The 21076-nt window shown below is 40.3% G+C and overlaps 1 protein-coding gene across 2 annotated transcripts in view; it reads right to left on the bottom strand.

Annotated features, from left to right (window-relative positions):
- Window positions 1-616: 616 nt before the first annotated feature.
- Window positions 617-21076, bottom strand: part of CRMP1 (collapsin response mediator protein 1) — a gene marked incomplete at both ends in the record, with an annotated part of 41618 nt that continues 21158 nt past the window's right edge. For both annotated transcript variants that reach the window (XM_079534451.1, XM_079534452.1), the window contains 10 exons: window positions 617-708; window positions 2383-2548; window positions 4471-4650; window positions 5876-6046; window positions 7490-7631; window positions 11214-11370; window positions 12874-12994; window positions 14826-14894; window positions 17232-17312; window positions 18963-19024. In XM_079534451.1, the coding sequence (XP_079390577.1) occupies window positions 617-708; window positions 2383-2548; window positions 4471-4650; window positions 5876-6046; window positions 7490-7631; window positions 11214-11370; window positions 12874-12994; window positions 14826-14894; window positions 17232-17312; window positions 18963-19024 (1241 nt within the window). The remainder of the gene's footprint in view (window positions 709-2382; window positions 2549-4470; window positions 4651-5875; window positions 6047-7489; window positions 7632-11213; window positions 11371-12873; window positions 12995-14825; window positions 14895-17231; window positions 17313-18962; window positions 19025-21076) is intronic.

Consider the following 21076-nt stretch of genomic DNA (forward strand, 5'->3'; position numbering starts at 1 on the left):
AGACCATTTGTCATTTGTCCTGATGATTTTCTGTGTCCGAGAGAAGTGCTTCTTGGGTTTATAATAAATTAAAGATAAAACAGAAGCTGCCTATACTACTCTACTGCATACTTTCAAGATGGCCGTTTTCTTCATAAGTGTTTTTAGTGGTGGTTATCAAATACAGACATTAATCTTGGCATTGCGTCTAGTCAATTGTTGGCAACGTGTTCTATAGGGACTCACTCACAGAATGCAACTTGCATAAATAACTCAGTAACATGCATTAACTATTCTAATACAGCGAAAGGGTGCAAAGGAACCATCATTCAGTTACGAGACAAAGCTAAAGCCTGTGGTCACTAAAGGGGCAATGGAAGCACCATGCTTTAAGGTGACTATGGCATGAAAGCACAATTGTGAGGCAAGTAGTTCCAAGCAAACACACCACACTATTATCACCTCTTTCTATACAAATTACAAAAAAAAAAAAACAAAAACAAAAAAACAAAACAAAACAAAAAAACCCAAAAAAGGACATTTCGTTTTTTATTTCCATTAGTACCAAGTAAAACTGTGGGTTCAGTAACACAGATACATGATCCTTCCTCCTCGTGTTTCTGTCCATCACCATTTTTCAGCCAAGACTGGTAATATTAGAACGACCACCAGGAGGTGCCACGATGCGATGTCCAGTGCGGCGGGGGTTGTTGTCATCTATCTGAGCTCCTGCAACAAGAGGAACACAGAAAACAAGGCTATGAGAAGGGCAAAATCAAATCATCAGCGGTGATGTTTTACATGACATACCAGCTGTGCTTCCCTCACATCACCATCAGCTGGTTTCTCCTGAGCCAGGCCCCTGCCTGAAGTGCTAAAGAGACCTTCAAAGGTGCCCGTGCCCAGCTCCAGTCATCTTCAATAAGAAATGCAGGCATAAATGTTTGGGATCAGACCAAGCATAGATGCTCGTCCTACATTGGAAATTGTCTTCCGCTGATCTGAGAAAGAATCCAGGCAGGGATGACCACCTGGATTCCCTTCACCAGATCAGATCCTGACAGAAAATATTGCTCTTTTATTAGGAAAGAAAATCATGAATGTGCAGAATGGCCTTTTGAAACCTGCCTTACTCGTTTCAAATACCTGTCCCTGCAGGGTCCATGGGTTAACAGCACAGTAAATCTGATGTTAGTGCACATGAAAGGGAGCACTGATCTGATGTAAACTCATTCCCACTGCAAACTGCATTTTAAAATGCTGGACGATTAAGTTTGTGACAGCAAGCTTTCTGCTATGCTAAATACTGTGTGAACACATTCAGCTTCTTAAAGGCAAAATAAGATCACTAAAAAATTGTCAGATCATTTTAAATGCTATTGTAGTCTCTGGCTCAGTCACACGTGAAGTGCCTGACTGGAATCAAACTTGCACCACTAGGTGCCATGATAATACACAGGTCCAGCAGCAGACTCAGAAACCACAGCTTCACATGCTTTTCAAAATCCTCCCATTACTTTTTATTGTTACAGGTCAAACTTTTAAGGTTGCTTTTTTTTCTTCTTTATATAGATATACATATTTCTGTATGCTCACCATGGGCCCAAGTGTACAGGGAAAAATACATTCCAACTCACTAGAAGGGCTTTTAAAATACTTACTCTCCTTAGGCTTTCTTCTACAAGTTTTAATTTCTAAAGAGAGGATTTGTCAGGAATGAAAATGCCACCATCTCTCCCAGTGGGGGAGAAAATCCTGTGTCTTTCCTAACAACATCATAAAGAGCCACTTATTTACCAATTGGGCTGCAGACTTTTGAAGGATAGCAATTTGACACGCCTGTAATTATCTTCAAATGACAAGAATTATTTCCAACAACCCCAAAGGATGATTTTCCAGTCTATTTCTTATGCACCATGGAAAATATTTTGGGCACCAAGAGTGAAGAGACATGGAAAAGTATAATCTGCATATTAATAGATACTGCACATGGTTTGGAGACCATGGGCAAGGACAACTGAGATTCCCACATCTAACAGCTTCTGTCAGTACTCTAAGAAGGACATTGGAGGTGTCTGAGCCACGTGAATCACACCAGGCCCACATGCCACTGACCACCAACGGGCCACACTCACATCAACCACAGACCTCTGCATGGTGTCAGGTAAATAATACAGACTGCAGCAGAAAAGTATTTTAAATTACAAACATTCTGAATATTTGGTAATTTGTTAAATATTCCTAAGGAAAGAATGCATATGAATGTTTTATATATGTTCCTGTTACATATATGTATTTTTTTTCATATTGGATTAAAGAGGTAATTATTCGTAATTTAAATTAATCACCAATAATCCATACTCAAGGCTTTAAAGGCATTTCTAATGAGTTGGGTTGACTTACCTGATAAGCTAAAATTAGACTGATGGAGGTTTCTGATTGGTGGGGGCTGGTTTTTGGCAGGGGAGGATTTAGTGGAGGGTGCAGGAGTTGCATATTTTGGCGTAGCAGGGATTTCATACACAGGCCCATCATACATTCCTCTGGAGACTCCTTGCAGTCCTCCCACCTAAAGCAGGAGCAGAATAAAACCACACACTGAATGCTCTGATAATGCTCCCTAATGACACTCGTACTGACACACAGAGGCCACTGGGCACCCAGGACACTGGGTCTCTGTATCTTGGCCAATGGTTCTTATGAGGAATATGAGAAAAGAGAATCATAAGAGTTTCACTGGCCTTACAAAGACAGAAATCTGGTAGGAAATGTATGTTTAAGAAAACAGCTCCAATTTTCAGGAAGAGTCTCTAGCCACTGGATTTCAGAATGCAAAGCTCATCCGAAGGATTAGAAATCTAAGGCTTATATGATCATTGTTTCAGAATCATTTTCCCAGTGGTTTAAAAGTGGAATTAAAATGCCATGTAGGAAAGCCACACTGCTCACAGGAGTCTGTTCTAGCTCTTACAGAAAGCAATGCTTTTTCCTTGTTTTGGGGAATTCAGCATCAGGCTCAGAAGAACCTTGCAAGCTGAGCCAACATTAATGCCCAGAAGGAAGCAGCTGCTCACAGCAGTGAATCTACTTTCCAGGGCTCCACAAAGGCAGGGATTTGTACTGCTATCCCTATTCCAGGAGGTCTTCCCTGTGCCAGTTAGAGCTCTGCAGGCCCTTCTGTGATGTGTTCATCTATCTTCTCTTGTGCAGTGATATAGCTACAGAAGCTAATGGTGGCTGATAACGACCATCACCGAGTTTTTCAAAATGTTTTCTATTAATAAAATTTGATAGTGAGAAAAGAAACACAGATATGGGATTGCTGTCACCTCCTCTCCACAGGCAGCAGAGGGAGCTGGAAGTGCAAAAATGTCAGTGCCTCACTTGGTTCCTCCACAAACCCTTCCCAATGTATCTATAATCAAAGGTCTTTCCCAAATCCAGTCCCATTGCTAGATGCAAGTCACTTCGCCCAGTTACTTTTGTGCAAATCTCTGCTATGAAACACTATACTTGTTTTGGAAGTGTAGTTTTCACTATTTAAATAAAACAACATCGTCAGTCTACACTGCACTCCCATGTGCTAAACCCTTGAAAGGCAAACGTGAAGAAAAGGCCCACATCATCTAACTCAATAACGTAAAAAAGAAAATTAACCACTTGGTATTTTGCAAAACTCTTATGTAAATACATTTTATTTTTATGGTGTGTTTTCTCCTTAGAAGAGCACACTTTCTGTCTTTCATAGCTTGACACAATTTGCATAAAAATGCTGGAGGACTCATCAACCCGCTTGTAGGTTTAATTTCAGCAGTGGTTATCCTTGCAGGGAATGGCACACATTTAGTTGAAGAAAATAAATCTTTTAGTAATTTTTGTCTTGTTACCTGTTCTCTCAAAGTAATTTTATCACCCACTGGCAAAATTTGGCATCAAATTCCAAAGAACCCCTAAATGTTGCCAAGACAGGCCAAGCCCTAGTCTTAATCTTAGTTATTTCCCAAGCTTTTATTTAAACACAAGGGAAAAGCTTTCTGAGCTGTAAGTGCTGCTAAAACTCAGTTCAGCAAATGCACCAGCAGCAGTTTACAGATGCCAAATATAAAGAGGATGTCTGACTTTTCTTCTCTGCAGTGTGGCTGTACATTATGCAAAGATTAATATAAATTTTAAATTCTTAATTTTCTTCTGGCTAACTCTTCTCCCAGAGAATCATTATCTCTTTGCTGACATCCATCTAGAAGTAACTTGTATCACTATTCCTTCAGAAGATGGCACAGCTGGGCATAAGACAGTTACTCCAATAGGCCTTTACACACTCAGTGAAGAGCACAGTGTTAAGTGGTATCAGTTGCAAAGGAGCCAGCTTTTTGGTCATGTTTTGAACAAGTCATACATACTCCATCTAATATGGGCTCATACTAGCACAATATAATATGTGATTCCAAGAGGATGTGGCTGGGAAGAAGATTAAATAATATCCGACATTACCTTATTCCTGATTTTGATGCGCTGGTAAAGATATTCAGGGAAGGGTTTGCGAGGGATGAAACGGCCCATTCCTTTATTTACGTGCAGGTTCCCATCTTCATACACTATCTTCCCTTGGCTTATGACCACTAGCGGGGCACCATGGCACTCCATTCCTTCAAAGATGTTGTACTCAACAGCCTGAGGATGAACAGTACATTCACTGCAAGTTTGGTAAAACACCTCCTTCAGTTAGTAACTAATTAACCACATTTGTAGTCACATTTTTAAGCAACTGCCGTTAACAGGCATATAAAAATGCTGTTTTAAGGAAAAGCAATGCATTTCTGAATTAAATAATTTAAAAGCGTGCATCCGATCCACCTCTCCTGGATATGTTACTTACTTTCCATCAGGACTTTATCTGCTATTTTTTGAGGACTTTCCCTGTTTATCTAGAACCTCTAGAAATGCAATAACCTCACTAAGAAGGAAAATTCTGGCTCAGCTGTCAGATACCCACAAGACGTGGTCCCACCATGTACGTGCTATGACTATGTACGGCAATTTCAGATGCCCAGCAGAGAAAGCTTCAGACTTGCAGAAAGAACTGAGATTTCAGAGCCAGCACATGTATTTCTGTCTGAAAAAGCCCAGAAAGGACCAGGAAAGCTTGAAGCTAAACAGGAATGACTGCCAAAGGGCAGGTGATCATTATTTTTTCAAAAATACTGAGAGAGAAAGAAATAAAAACAGAATCACCTGCATTTACTTTTTAAAGGTTTTCAAAGGTTTATGCTTTTTTATATATAAACCACCTCACTGCATTTACAGTTAAATTTATATAAGGATTTCCCAGTACAAAAGACCACAGCACTAATGATACAAATTTGAGATAAACACAGAAGATCTGCTCCAGCCAAAATCAAAGTGAAGGTGAGTCACTGTTGTTCTCTGTGCTAAGGACAGCAAAGTACATATCAAATCTTTGCAATTAAGTGAGCCATGAAACTGTTAGTATTTCATCATCTATAATACACGAAGGTATTGTTGATTTAAACGTGCATTTCACAACACCAGCTGCTTTTCATGTAAGCAAAAAAAAGTGAGTTGGTTTCAAACTTATAATCACAGCTTTATTAAGCTCAGCTGCAGACCTGCTACTTCACGCTGATTTACAGATCAAGTGCAAGTACGAAAAAATAGTGCAACTGTATATGCAGAGAGAAAATAAATCCTTCCTGATCCCAGTGCTTCCAATGCAAGATTCATTACCTTCATTTTCAGAACTACACATTTCAGATAAGGAGTAGGCAGCTGCCCCACTCCTCTACATTTCACGTGTTTCCTCACATGAAATGGGATCAACATTTGAAAAGTGACAGAGACATTTCTTTTTTGTTGTTTGCTGTCTTTCTCAGCTTACCGATTTATGGCTTTTGGCTGTTATAGTCTTCACCTTATCAGGGTCCCAAATAACAACATCAGCATCTGATCCAACAGCAATCCGGCCTTTTCTTGGATACAGGTTGAAGATTTTGGCAGCATTGGTGCTGGTGACAGCTACAAATTGGCTTTCATCCATCTTACCTGTGGCCTAAAAACAATGTGACATCAGCAAAGCATTTATAAGATAGAGACTGAGTATTCAGAGTGCTGAATGGAAAAAAAAGAAAAACCAACAACATTCTGATGCCATGGATACCATCAAGTTTCTCAGCTATCTGAGATCCCTTTCCCTAAGCACTGCTGCCTGTGTGCTTTTTCACAAGTCCTAGTAATTTCCAATTAAGCATTTTAGTGAATGTAGAACTGAGATACATATATGTAAGTATTACAAGAGTAACTAAAAGATCAAGTATAAAATATGATCAAATTCCTTTAGAAATACTTTTTGCAAATTAACTCTATTCTCCTGTATGTATTCTCAAACCTGCAAATCAAAGCAATACAACTGCAATTACAAAGCTCTTGCCTGGAGACATGTCACCACCCATTGAACCTTTTATACTGTTAGTGATGGCTTAGTAGCAGCTGCACGCTGCAGTTTCTTTTGAGTTTGCAGTAGAGTATTTTGAGGTCTTCCCTGGCAACAAACAAATAAACATGTATTTACTGCCTGATAAATCATGAGATGTATAAGCTACTTAGTAGTCCAGGAATGAATATTGCCACCTGTAAGCGTCATCTCGCAACCCCTGTGGCAGCTCTTTCCTACTGTAGGAGTAACAAAATGAAAATATCACTGTCTGGTTGCATTTTGCTTGTTTTTTTAATATATGAAGATATCTGAAGCTGCTTCTGTGCTTGCAATCACAAAAGTGGTCCCTGCAGACAGTGGTTATGAAACATCATCTGGGTGAAATGCTCACAAAAGTATCGTAAATACCAGCAGTTTACAGTCTGTAATACACATCTGAGTGCAGTGCAGGGCAAAGTAATAAGCCTGTGTGTGTGACTGGGTGTGGAAGTGAAGACAGACAATGGAGGGAGAATATCATTACTTATTAGGATCCACGGAACCATCAAAAAAATGCTAACATACACCGGCACTCCACAGCAAAATATGCCAGCATGAATTACATGCAACGTTCTCCTTCAAAGCACTTTATGGTTTAGCCTCAGGCTCTGCTGCCATCCAGTTGTAATTTCTGAAAAGCAATGAGACACTTCCCAAATTCAAACAATCCATTCATTTCATTTACATGAGGTCTACTTCACAATCATTGAACTGTTCTACACGCCACGTGATCGTACATCTATGAGAAGCATCCACTCTGACACAACTGAAGAAATTACACACTGCAGTCTGTGAAACCTCAGGTCGAGTAAAACACTGGCATTGCATGTCAGAAGTGATGCACAGACCTGAGTTTATAAAACTGGAGCAGATTTCTGAAACAAACAATTTATCTCATAGTTGCTCCCTCTGGGAATTCTCACTAATATATTAAAAAGTCACTGAAATACTGATGAGGAGTCTCCTGCCTTGCAAAATTCAGCCAACAGTCAATTTCTTGTCATAAAAGTAATTACTTACTACAGCCTTGTCCCAGACAACAGTCATTCTCTCCTCAATTCCATTGACCCCTTCAGGAATCATAGTGAAGTTGTCCTTTCCAATGGCTTTCTGGGCAGTGCTGTAAGGGCAATGTCCACTTCCCGTCACCTGCAGGTCCCCACTGTGGAGTTAACACACAGAAGGTTTAGACCATCACCAAGGCTACCTTTGTCTCAGACTAGCTCAAATGGACCTTTCAAGCCGACACACTGGAGGTACAGGCTCTAAGTCACATCAGCAGCCTTTCCATGTTGGCTACAGATCACTGAAGAGCCAACAGCAGTTTTGACATCTCCACATCTCCCTGAAACACCCTGAGTTCCCATAGATTCCAGCCTCCTTGGGTCTAGGGCTGCGATCAACAGAGATCAGGCACAAACACAAACCCAGACAAAGGATTATTGTTAAGATTAAGGAAATGATCAGGAGCTTCCATGAAATGTCTGCCGTACTCAAATTCATAACCACGTTCAGAAATAACAGCATGTTTTGCAGCACAAAAGCTTGTTTCCTGCATTTCTCCCCAGCACATACACTCTATCACAATTTTTACACAAGTGTTCCTTGACCTTCCAAACAGGCCTTCCAATACAGGACAATGAAAATAAAAAGGAGGAATATTTTTCACCACACTGTTTTTTAATTAAACAAAAAAGGGGATAATGCAAGTGAAATGTACTCTGGATTTACCTAACTTATAGGCCTTACACAGGGAAACGCAGGGAGTGAAACACAGAAAGAGCTACCAAAAAAAATGATTGTATTTGAATATATTTTTTCACCTTAGAAAAAAATTGTTGCAAAGATCAAAACTGGAACACTACTATTTTGGGGAATAAGAAGGAAGAGCGTAATTAATATATAGTATTTTGCAAATATAAGAAAAAAAAATAGGCTCTTCAGTATCTGCCAGAACGCTTACAGCAGTCAAGCAAGTTGAAACAAACTGCAATTTCTCCTGTCACTGCAGAAGGGTGACATTCTAGCAGCCTGTCATTCTTTCTAATTGACAAATTCCAGCTCTGAAACATCTGAACAATTCTGGTCCACTACTTTAGGTATCTGCAAGCTAACATGCAACCAAGTACAGAAGAAAAAAGTCACACATCAGCAACTTTCTGCAATTTTCTGGGCTGCCAACCCTAATGATTGCTGACAGTTGGAGAAGACTCTTTGGCCTCTGTTCTGGTTCTTCACCATGCTCAGATCCAGCCATTCATTTTTGTTATAAGCCAAACCTATGTTTTTCATGGTGAAATAGCAATGTGTTAGCTATTTCTAGTTATTAATGAGTATATTAATGAATACTAATCCGTAGGAATGTATTAAAGAGTAATAATCCATAGGATTAAGTCAAATCCATCAGGAAAACATTAATTTATTCTAATACAGCAATAAAGACATAAGATTGTATGCCACTTCTTCTTTCTTGTTACACTCCTACTGCTTAGGTGTACACCGCTGCCAAGTGTGGGGCGAGCATCTGATCAGCTGAACAACTGAGATGAAGGGATCACCACAGAAAACATCTCAAAAAAGTGGTGGGAATTAACAGCCAACATCATTGCCTCTTTAAACACCACACAATACCTCATGGCATTTTTTTTCCACTGTAAACAAGGTTTTGGGGGCAGATGACATCTTCAATGTAGTGCTGAGATCTCACGTCTCCAGCTTGAGAAGAGATGGGCCTCTCAAGGCAGCAATAATGCACTAGTACACCATGGAAGATGAAAGCTACCTGAGGTGCATGGGGCCACAGGTGAAAAAAGAACCAAATCTGCAAGCCCGATGAGACAGACCCTAAATTTTCATACTTCCAACTCTTTAGTAAAAAGTCAACAGATTCTGTGGTAATCAGCATGAGCAGCGTGCTTACTTGCAGAAGATGAATATTGTTGAGTATTCTTTAATGGATGTAAAATATTGATTTCCTGATGAACAGTGAAATAGAAACATGAAACGTTATGATTACCATCATCCTTGCATAAAATTCCCCACAAATGCAGAGCAGAGGGATAATACATACAGCTCTTTTTTTAGTTTCATAGTATAGATTTAAAGTATTAAAGCCAAAAGCAGGCTAAGCTGCTGTCATTTAAGATCTAGGACTCTAAGCCTGTAAGAAAAAAAAAAGGCATTTTGCATGCTTGGAGCATAATGAAAACTCTCCCTCTTCCATTTGTCTTTCTGATATTAGGGTAAATGTCATTATTTGGATTCCAGGTCTAAAAATTCTCTTGCTATTTCAGCCAATCTGTTTTGACCCACATATTATTTGAGGACTCTCTTTTCTGAAAACGTATTGCTGCATCTGACAGAAAAAAGGACCAAGCATTCTGATACACATGTACATGTATGCTTGCTAAGAGCTTTACCCTCACACAATGAGCTTCACTCCTTACACTGCTGTTAGTGACAAGTCAGACAAGAAAAGGCATTTTTCCTTCGTGTCCTTATTTTACGGAACAGAAAACTCAATAATGGAAAATTAGGCCACAAGGCCTTCAGAGCAGAACAAATGCTTGCACATTCCTACCAGAAATGCGTGCAACTCAGAGCTCAAATACACATTCATTAACAGTGCAGTGAATGCAGCACCATTATAGTAGCTGAAATCTAGATTTGTTGAGCACACAGTCTGACCTGCAACGTGCAAGCAGAGATGTATGCAAGGAAAGGAAAATCCCTCCACCCGAAGCAAAGCTCTGCTCAACCTGAGTTACACACCACAGGGCTTTTCTAACACTGGCCCCATTGCCATTGCTCCAAGCAGCCAGTTAGTCATGTTGAAAACTAATCTAAGGAGGAAATGTTTTCTGAAGACCAATAGGCCACATTTAGGGTTAAAATTGTACTGTGCTGTGTAAAGCAGAGAGATTCTCAGAAAGGGGAGGCAAAAGGTGAGACAAGTGTCACCACCAAAGTGCTTCCACCATGGGAAATAAGGGTTTCAGTGGCTGAACTCCTAACACCAGCAACACCAGCAATCCACCCTGGGGGATCTACAGCTGAACTTCTTCTCTACTTCTCTACTTATGTAAGATGACCCACAGTTGGCTACAGGCAGCACTTTCAGGGATGGATTTACAGTCTGTGTTGCCGGCAAGACGTTCCTGATATCTTCTACACGAAGAAGACACTTGTCTCTAAACTGTCCACACTGCTTTCCCCTCCTTACTGATAATTATCCCGTTGCCAACCTGAAGACAGCAAATCCACAGCCCTGTTGTCTCGTGATGCTTTCAGTCACTAGCCTGTCTCCACCTGAATCCCCAACAGTCTTCTTTGTAAACCATTCTGGTCACTTTCTCATGCCTGACATACATTCTCTATACATATCACTTAACTTCCAGCCTCAGGACTCTGGAATTCATAAAAACATAAGGCATGCTATACTGTTTGTTTAGCTGTACAACTAGGAACCACTTAAAAAGCAGAAAGAAAAAGAATTCCTGAATAACCAGACATCTTATCTCAAATATGCAACCCAGAAACTGGAGGGTCCAGGTCTGTCTATCAGTCCAACAGCCCCAGCACACGTTCACAGATGGTTTTCCACCCTCCCTTCTCTGCTGTGTCATGCATGGCACTGGTTTTAAAGAAACTGAGTTGATCTCTGGATGTTGTATTCCACGTGGCATTTGCACTTGATTTGATTTGATTTTTTGCACCAGTCAGTTAAAAAAAATGAAGGTCTTACCATGCTAAAAGTGAATTCAAGTGATCTGGAGTGGTAGGATCAGGGCTCAGAGGCGGTGAGGTCACAAAAGCTGCAGCCTTGGCCCAGTTTTTGCTCCAGTAATGTGTCCCATCTGTCCCCAAGCTGGCGGTGATCGGCTCTCCAAAAACAAGGGGACCTTGGGGAAAGCAAGGATATACAGGAACTGATTACAATCCACTCTCTTTCCAGCACATTACAGATCTTGCTGCATGCTGCCATGTATAATTTATGCATTGCTACATGGTCAGTGTAGCCCCCAGAAAATAAAGCAGCCTTGGTTTTGTCTGCACGATAAAAAATTAATCAGGAGGCTCTCTGAGCTACACATGCTTTTGATCAGGATATTTACAAAGCTCTCTTTTTAATCCAGAAGGAGACAGTTCAGACCTGCTTTTAATTTGTACTATTTTAATCACAGCCACGTTCTCTCCGTTGCTGTGCTTTGGAGTGAATGTAGGTGGAGGATGGGCTCCTGACAGATGCCTTTCTATCACTCTGAGGTTAGGCACAGCACCAGCAGATCGCAGCATATGGTTCCGCCAGCAAACTCCAAGTCTCCAGGAACATAAATATCAAGATAATGTTTAGCTCTTTGGCTTCCCCACATTGCTCATACACCAACCAGCAGAACAGAGCTGATTCTCCTGCCTGTCTTCTCCATTCTCAAGTGAAATGAATGGAAAAGTAACTTTGTGAAAAAGATGGAAAAGTGTGAGTCTGCTCTTATTTGGTTTAACCTTTGTTCTCATCACCTCTGTAAACAAGGGCAGGAGGAAGAACAGAGGCACTGTAGGAATAGTCTGAAAAACAGAAGAGCCGGAAAACAAGCAAGAAAAGAAAAGCAAAAAGAACAGGAAGGAAAAGCATGGAAAAACAGTGACAATTCAGCAGAAAAGAGAAATCATTAACATGGTGCCATTTGTAGCAGAAAACGAGGATTACAGAACAATGATTAACTGTGAAAGAACAAAACTTTTCAACACAAAAAGGAGTGAATCTCCCCACTGTCCCCATGCTGAGCTACACCTTGTCCCACTGCCTTCAAAGAAGACCTGAGTGTCCCAGTATGGCAGCACTTCAGGTGCTGTTTCTGTGATGCAAAGGTTCCAGCCAGCAAAGGCAGCCTCAGAAGAGGCTGCATCCTCTTCTGTCCCTTTTGGGTGTTTTTTAGCATGGCCAACCAAGCAAGGCTGACCACAGACATCCTCAATGCATGTTACTGGTGGTCAGCCTCCAACAGCAAGGATGAAAGCAAGGATCAGACACCTCATACAGCACATCCACTTCCCAAGCCACTGCAACCTAGAATTAACCCCTCACAAGGTAACAACCTGAAATAAAAGACACAGGGAACGTGCTAGGTCTTGTAAGAAGGTGAAAATTTAAAGGCGTAAGTTAAGGTGAAAGGAAACCAAAACAAAGAGTTACAATGCAATCCTGAAGAGGATTGGGGTGCTTAAGAGTTCGTGGGGAGAAATTATCTAAGAAGGATCTCTTTTCAATTTAACCAGTCCTAAACACTTAAGTGTCTGTGACTGGTGTCAAAGTGTACTGATCAGTCTGCCAGTAACATTTTTTTCCACCGAGCTTCTATACAACACAAAATCCAAGTCTGAGGGCAGAAAAGGAACTTTCTTACCTCTCTTTCTGGCCAGTGCAATGATATCAGCTGCACTCTTACTCATCACCTTGGTGATGTACACTGGGCAGTTTATTCTACTGGCAATGGTGATGGCACGGAAAACTGCTTCTGCTTCAAGCTGAGGGGAAAAGGAAGAAGAATTTAACTGAAAAAGCAGACAAGAAAAAAAATGAACTGGAGGACTGAGCCATATTTCTCATTGCTTAGCAACAACTCTTCAGGAACTGATTGTTTTTTTCACAGCGGGATATGCAGGAAAGCAGGAGCTCCCCCAATATCACACACCTCTTGTTAGGAGTAACCACTATATTTAGCTGTACTTGTTAAAGGGCACGGTTGGTCTGGTGCAAATACAGCTCCCTGCTCCTGAGGAAAGATCACATGCAGGTGGCTAACAGGGCTCCTCCTTACCTCCCTCTCAAGTCTTCAGACCTCTCCCTGTACTCTGCAGTTGGAAGGAGAACAAAACAAGGAACAGTGCCTCAGCTCAGAACTCTCCCTGGCAGCTTACTCTCTGCAATCTTTTTGTAAGGATAAAAGGACAGTGAAAATAAAGTATTCTCCAACAGCAACATCAGCATTATGGACTGAATTTAGCCCACAATCCATAAAAGCCTTTGAAACATCTCCCTGTATGCATCAACGCAACCTCCTACCATAGAGCTGTTTGGGACACAGGCACAAAGCAGTCATCTTCAGGTGGAGGTGCACTGTTTGCCAGTGACTCTGAGGCTCCTCTACCCAGTCATCAGTTTTACATCTCCTAGACAGACTCACAGTATCAACATTTTAGTACCTAACAATCTGTTGAAATCAAACATACTGACTTAACAGTGCAGTAATTTTTTTCCAAAAGCTGTGCTAGACAAAGCTGAACAATTTAGCCTGCCAAAACCATACTCCTTACTTCTTCACAGTTTTGTAAAATATTTTTTTTCTTAAAATCAGACTATAACTTCAGATTCTTAAATGACTTTTATGGCAACATTTGCTCTCAAATCCCCAAAGACACCCACAGAAGTCTAAGGAAGGAACACAGGACCTCTGTGCACCACTGACTGAGTCTGAGGCCATCAGATGGCAGAGTCAGAAATTCCAGAATTGCAAATGTAGATTTTCCTTAGGCCCTTACTCTCATTAAAAGGAAATGCCTCAATTATTTCAGAATAATTTAGGTGGAAATTAAACAGGAAAATGAAAAAAAAAAAACATAAACAGTTCAATAGAATGTGACCAATTAAGTTTACTCCTCTTGCCTTGGGGAAAGGTTATATAAAGATCTGCAAACCACAACAATCTCTTCAAGTTTAGCCTCAAATCTCCAGGGACTTGTCTCTTTAATCTTCAAGGAAAGCAGTCACTTACCACTGCCCCCATTATGCCATCAGCAGCCTGAACTGTCTACATTAAGAGACACTGACACATCTCCATCCATTCCTTCTCATTAAGAAAACCATTTCCAGATGCCTGAGATGATCCTTGCAATGTCTAGTTTTATTACAAGACAATCACATAAATTGAGCTGCCTTGCAGCATCTTTCCATCCTCATATATTTGCATTTCTACTGTTTGCAGTACTACTACAAATGTTTCTGCTGACATAAACACAGATTCATAAGTTGGCACACATATACGCATGGAATATACATACAGATGTATCTAACAGGAGGTTTTAATCCAAGGCATTTTAATCAATCTGGTAACCTAAAAGTCTAACCCATAAGCAGTACTGTTGGTGCTCAGCCTGCTACGCAATCATCAAATCCTGGAGTCAGAGCACAGGGTTCAGAAACAGAAAGAAACAGAATAATTCTGGAAGTGGCCATAGGACAAGCAGGATGCTGCCTCCCTCCATGCACCCATCTATCATCTGCATGTACAGAGGCCAAGCTGCAGTACTGCATGCTAGACAAAGTCTTTCCATGAACAAGATGAGCAAAACCTCTTACCTCCTCAGGCCTGCTCAGGGCATGTCCCTCCGGTCCCGTGATTCCCATCTCTAGGATGCGCTTTTGTTCCTGGAACAAAACAGATAAATACAACAACTAAATACAACAACCACTCCAGGATGAGACTCTTGAACCACTTCCCAGAAGATTAACAGCCATGTTTTCTGATCACCCTTTTCCTGTGTGTACAAATGTAGCTCTGTAAGCCTGCTGAAGTCTCCACTGGCCTAGGAGTCCTATTTGACCAAACACCAGACTGAACAACAGGTTTCAACCAACATTTTAAGTAGTAATTATGGATATTCCCATCCTGCAATTCTTTCTTCACTCTGTTTCTGCAACCTACAAAGTGTTATGTTCATTAAACTTTCAGCATTACATTTCTGTATGGCTTTTTTCCTAGAGTGAATAACTAACATTATCTTTTTATGGAAGCAAAAAGCCCTACTAGGGACCAAAAAAAATTGTCACCAAAAAATTATGCTATCAAGCTTCACAGCAAAGTGATCAATTTTTTTTAAATAGAAAAGAAGCTTCACTGAACTTTCAATGTAAGACCGAGCAATGGTGTTGGAATAAAGCTCCTTTGTCACAGCAATTGCTAATTCAACCACTTCCAACCTGAGTTTGGTACTGGTCTACCAATGGGCCCAAAGTGGGAACACAGCAGCTGATGCACGTCAAAGCCCAGCCTGCCATGTCCTCAGGTCTCTAAGGAGCAGACTTCAACAAGTGCAATGTCTCCAATACAGAAGAATGTCCCTGAGAGACCAGGATGGAGTTACTTAACATATTTTACTATGTCATCTAGTAAATATTTGATCCCAGGCCTCCCAGACTGCAAAGCTCACACATTACCAATTACTCCAGCAAAATCTCAGTAAGTTAACATCCACACATACTTTTGCCTTCACTGCAAGTCAAGACTGAACAGCCATTTAACAGTAATGCATTAATCTGACTGTGTAATGAAGATTATTTGGGTTAGAAAATCATAATTTTTCATAGGTACTCTTAGAAATGGATGTTCTAAATCATTACTGCAACAGCTCTGAACACTGCAAGTTAAACACTTCAGATAATTAAAATACAATAAAAAAAATAAACTTGCATCCATAAATCAAAAAATAGCAAGACAGCACAGGATGTCAACACTTACGATTTATATCCTATTTATACACTTACATTTATATCCTGAAGGAAGTCATAAAATCAGATCACGTGATATAATTACTAACATAAGAGGATTTGATAGAGCTAACAACATCAAATATTTGATAAGATCAAATTTGAATTTTCACACAGAATAGTCCAGCAGAATATCCAGCTTTGTTTTTGCCATTCAAATGATCCTTCTAAATAAAAGGAACTGATTGATTTCCTAAAACATGGCAATGCTGGGAAAATATTTTCCTGTGTAACATAATTCACATTTCTTTACAACTACGTCTTTTTCTAATAATTCTTTCTTGTATGCTCATATTCCATTGTTGTATATTAAAGCTGAGCAATGAAAAATGTAACTGAAACAGATTTCTATCAAAAATGCAGTTCCACAAGTGTACACTGATTTTAATAGGACACAAATCAAAACATCACAGATGCCATTTGATTTGTTTCATTTTGTCATTCCTACAGTAATATTGACTTATGTATTGATTTTCATTCTACTGGACGTTTTGTGTCATGCTAACACTATGAATGATATATTCTGATAGTTTTAAATCATTCTAATCTTCATGAAAAATCAGCAGTTTTTCCTCTCCTGAATTTCTCCATATGGTTTTCACCTGGTTTCAGTGGGAGAAGGACACTACTGTGCTGCATGTGCCTGCTGACTCCTCACTACTCTCTTTTGAGATCAATGGTTGCTTGGTCAAACTTGATCTAGGGAAAGAAGGCTCTCAAAGGAGTAAATTCTTACCAGCTAGAGAAAGGACAGAAATCCCACTAAGGGAAAAACAACAAAATAAACCCTTAAGGGCAAGAGTGCTTACACACTCCACAAAAATTCAAATATCTGTATCTCATTTAAGCATGCAACAATATGTCTTCCCTAATGTAGAGCTCAAAGACAGCTTGTTCTTAGCTACTCTAATTTTCCTGTCAGCTCTGTAGTTTAGTCCTTAGGTAAGCCAGCTAATAAACCAATCAGCTCACTCAGAGGTTCACAGACCTCTGATGTGCTCTGCACACAGACAAGGGATCTGAGGATTGAGATATCCCTATAACAGCCTTAAAATATTCATCTGCCACAGATATATGTGATCATAACAGTACCCACTCAGAACTCTCCATTCTGTTCTACAAGTGAATCCTCCCTTGGAAAGATCAGTGGAAGGTTCGCTATTGATTACAGTTCTTGGGACATCTCACAAAGTGAAGCAAAAATCACAGTTCACTCACCTGAGCTATCAAGTCTCCATTTTCAGCATGCACCAGGATGACAGCCCCAAGACTTTTTAGAAAGGTAAAGGCTTCATAAAGCTGCAGGTAGTACAAAGAAGGAAACGCTGATTAATAAGGAAAACATATTAACACTTAGGCAACTCTGTTCATTTCCATTCTGCTCCTTCTATGTTGGTAATTCTCTATGTGAATGGCATATTATCTCCTTTTTCCACAATCCACTTTTGACATATTCCCAGAGTTACACTGCTAGGCATCACCTGGCCCACCTCTCATACACCATGCCTGCCCAGGACAAGCCTGTGCCTTTCTGCACTAATACAGGGTCAAGTCCCAAGTGATGCCACATCTCCCTCAGACATGGTGGTTCCACAAGCTCCTTCTATTCCCCATGCCTTCCACATTGTGAATAATCTCTTTTCCCAAGTTTTATCAAACACAGTAGATAAATAACAAAGGTCTCCTGCCTACCTAAACAAAAAAAAAAAAAAAAAAAGGATCCAATAAGATGCACTCAGATGGAATGGGAATAATCAGTAAACTACAGACACCTCTAGTACAGCCAAAACACATCCCTTCTGAAGTGCAGGCAGTTTGCATCACCCTTTAGAGCAAATGGTGTCAAGTTTTCACCAGTACCTTCTGTACTACAATTAAAAGAACCCGCATTTTCTCTAGAGCATTCTTTTGTTTATTACTAAGATTATAAACCCATCCTCACAAAATGAAAATTGTTGATCCTACTGTATTTAAGTGAGGATTTCTGAGATAACTGAATTACCACACTAGTGAAATTCTAGTTCTCTTTCTAACAGTTATTGAGCTAATATGATCCTTTTATAAGCCAGACTTCAGCAGCATGGGAATCCATTTTTCAAATACAGATCAAATCCTGAAGATACGGTTTCTTCACTGCCTACTTTTGCCTTAAACAGAGTAAAGGCATTAGTTCAGCCACATTTAATATTTTGCTGTATTACTTCTGATAATTTCAACAGTGAGTTGAATTTGGCATGCACTGCTTCCAAGAGAAGGCATGTTATTTTGTCTAAAATTGCAATTAAAACCACATGTACTGGAGGTGTAGCAACAGTTATTTAAGAGACTGAGAGCTACAGCTCTGGGAATAAGTACAAATAAAACATTTTCTCAACTGAATAAGCACACATTATCATTACTCACAGATGTCATTGTCCATTTACAATGACCTGATACTCATGAATGGGAAAGCTGAAGAGTGTGGAATCTGTAATGAGCACTGGACAAACAAGCTCATTGTTATCTCCAGCCCTAATGAGAAAAGGCCACCTACTCCGTCAGCAACACTATTAAACCTTTTGCAGCAACAGAGGAACTCTTCAAATCTCAAAACTGTCACTGCCTCATGTGCTTCATCATTTTCTCCTTTTCTGACACAGAGTTCTTGAATGGCAACAGCAAAGTAAAGCGGAGGGCAAACTCCTGAGCAGTGCTGAGCAGCTGCATCGTTGGGGACATTAGATGATCCCTGCAGAAGTTGAATGCCATACAGTCCAAAGAACACATGCAGATGTTAACAGCACTGATCCTTCAGAGAAAAATAGCCCTCGGGTGCAAACCCCCCCCCAGTGACACTCAGATCAGTGGGAATGTTGATCTAGGATTCAACTTAACAACTCCTCAGCTGCTGGCAGAGAGATCACAGAAGAAAGGACAGATCACAGCAATGAAAAACATTCAGAGCAGTACCTGGCTGTCAGACATTTGGTAGAGATCCTTGTAGGCCATGTAGACTTGAAAAGAGTTAACACCTGTTCCAAGACAAAATGAAAGACACTGCCATGTTTAGTGGATTCCTAAACTGTATTTGAATAAAATCAAACAGGAAAAGCAGATCATGTCTTCAGTATTACCAAATAATGCCATAAATAAAGCAGGCTACACAGCTGTATTACAGCTGCTGTGACTAGGAGCCTAAACCCCTTCTTTTCAGAGGGAATTTGCTGGACTCTGTGGATTGCCACGTTCAGCCCTGGAGCAACACAGCCTTTACTGCAGATAAGATTGCTAGGAGCCAAATTACAGACAAGTGACAGTGGCTTAAACAAGCATATAAAGTTCATAAAATGTTAAAAAACTTGCAGGGTACAAAGTTCTATACATCACTTTTTAGGTTTCTTTAACAAATCATGAAAACATTTCAGTTTGACCCGGAACTGTGCTTTTAAACACAGATAAACTTCCAGTTATGCTTCTTCAAAACGCTGAAAAGCTGCAGAAATTGTGTCTGAACCAGCAAGCTGACTTGCTTTTTCTTGATCCTGCTGTCCAAAGCACCCAGCTGAGCTGATGGCAGACACAGAATTAAAGCCTGAAATCAGATATAAGGGCACCTTGCCATACCTCTCCCTCCACCTTCCAAAGCTGGAAGGATTTATGCTGGCAGTGATACAGAACCATGAAAGATGACAGCTCCAAATTTTAGAAATCAGTAAGAAATACTAGTGTTGAGTGTTGGTGGCCATGTATCAACTGTATTCCACTATGTTTCAAAAATTTCTTCAGAGGAATTATACAGCTTCATGTTCTAATATAGAATGGGAATTCCAGACCTCTTCTGTTTATATTTTCTATGATTTGAATTTATATTAGTCTATAAACTTGCCTTTCTTTTTAGTCTACTGACAATATCCCCAGCTTGGCACAGGGACTGATCTCACACTTCTCCAGCCCAAAAGAGAAGTCAATTCTAAGTTAAGCCGTGTAAGCTGCATTTCAAAATAGCTGTTGGGAAAACTGAGCTTCCTGTGGCAAGAGGAAAAAGGAGAGTTGTGCATGTTATGTATGTTGGCTGTGTTGAATGAATAATGCTCCCTGGTTACAAACTCTTCATGCATCTAGACATGCAGACATATCTCAAGCAGAAGGTTTGGTTCGTGCTCATGCAGAGAATTTGTTTATTCAATTCAATTCAATACAACTACAAGACTAAAATACTCTGGGATACGTGGAGGATAAAACCTTGAAATGATCACTGGCATTAACGTCTTTCTGCTAAGGCCAGGCAGCTCAGGAAGAAATATGATGGGGGAACTAGTCCCTCCTCACTGCCTTCCAAGCTGAGCAAATCCAGCCTGAGCCACGGAGCCACCTCAGCCAGTGATCTTACCTTATTTTCTATTTTTCAGGATCCCAAAAAAACACACATAGACTTAAGCAGCTGTAATCCCTCAGACTGTTCATATTACATGTTTTCAGCGCACTTATATCCCTGTTAAAAAACAGTCAAAGACTGCTTTACTTGGTGCCAACAATTACAGACTCATACCTGCAGTCCCATCTACCCTGCCAGCATCTCACCATCCTCTCTGTGAAAAACTTCCCCCTGATATCTAATCTAAATCTCCCCCTCCCTTAATTTAAAACCATTTCCTCTTGTCCTGTCAAGGCATTACAGTTGGAAGACAAGCATTACCCAAGCATCACAAGATCTCTTCCCTTTTCTTTTAGGCCCCGTTCTAATTTTGGCAACTTGACTGTGAGTTTTGCTCCCACTCAAATTAATGTTAGCTATTAAGTCCATGGGAGTAAAAGGCATCTCAGAAGAGACAGCTATGGGACGTGATCCTGCTTCCTTACTGACTGCTTCCATAACGCAGAAGGAGAAATTACAGATATAGAAGCAAAACTACATCAGGCACCATAAAATGGAAGGGCACTTCACAGTTAGCCTTCACAGCCAATACAGAGATGGTTCAAGCCATCCTATTTTGCAAAGGAACTACCTTGACAAGATACCAAGGTAAAATAGCACCAGATTACATATACAGATATTCAACTCTAGATTCTTTGACTAATTACTT

Source organism: Tetrao urogallus (assembly GCF_951394365.1).
Source record: "Tetrao urogallus genome assembly, chromosome: 4".
NCBI classification, from domain to species: domain Eukaryota; kingdom Metazoa; phylum Chordata; class Aves; order Galliformes; family Phasianidae; genus Tetrao; species Tetrao urogallus.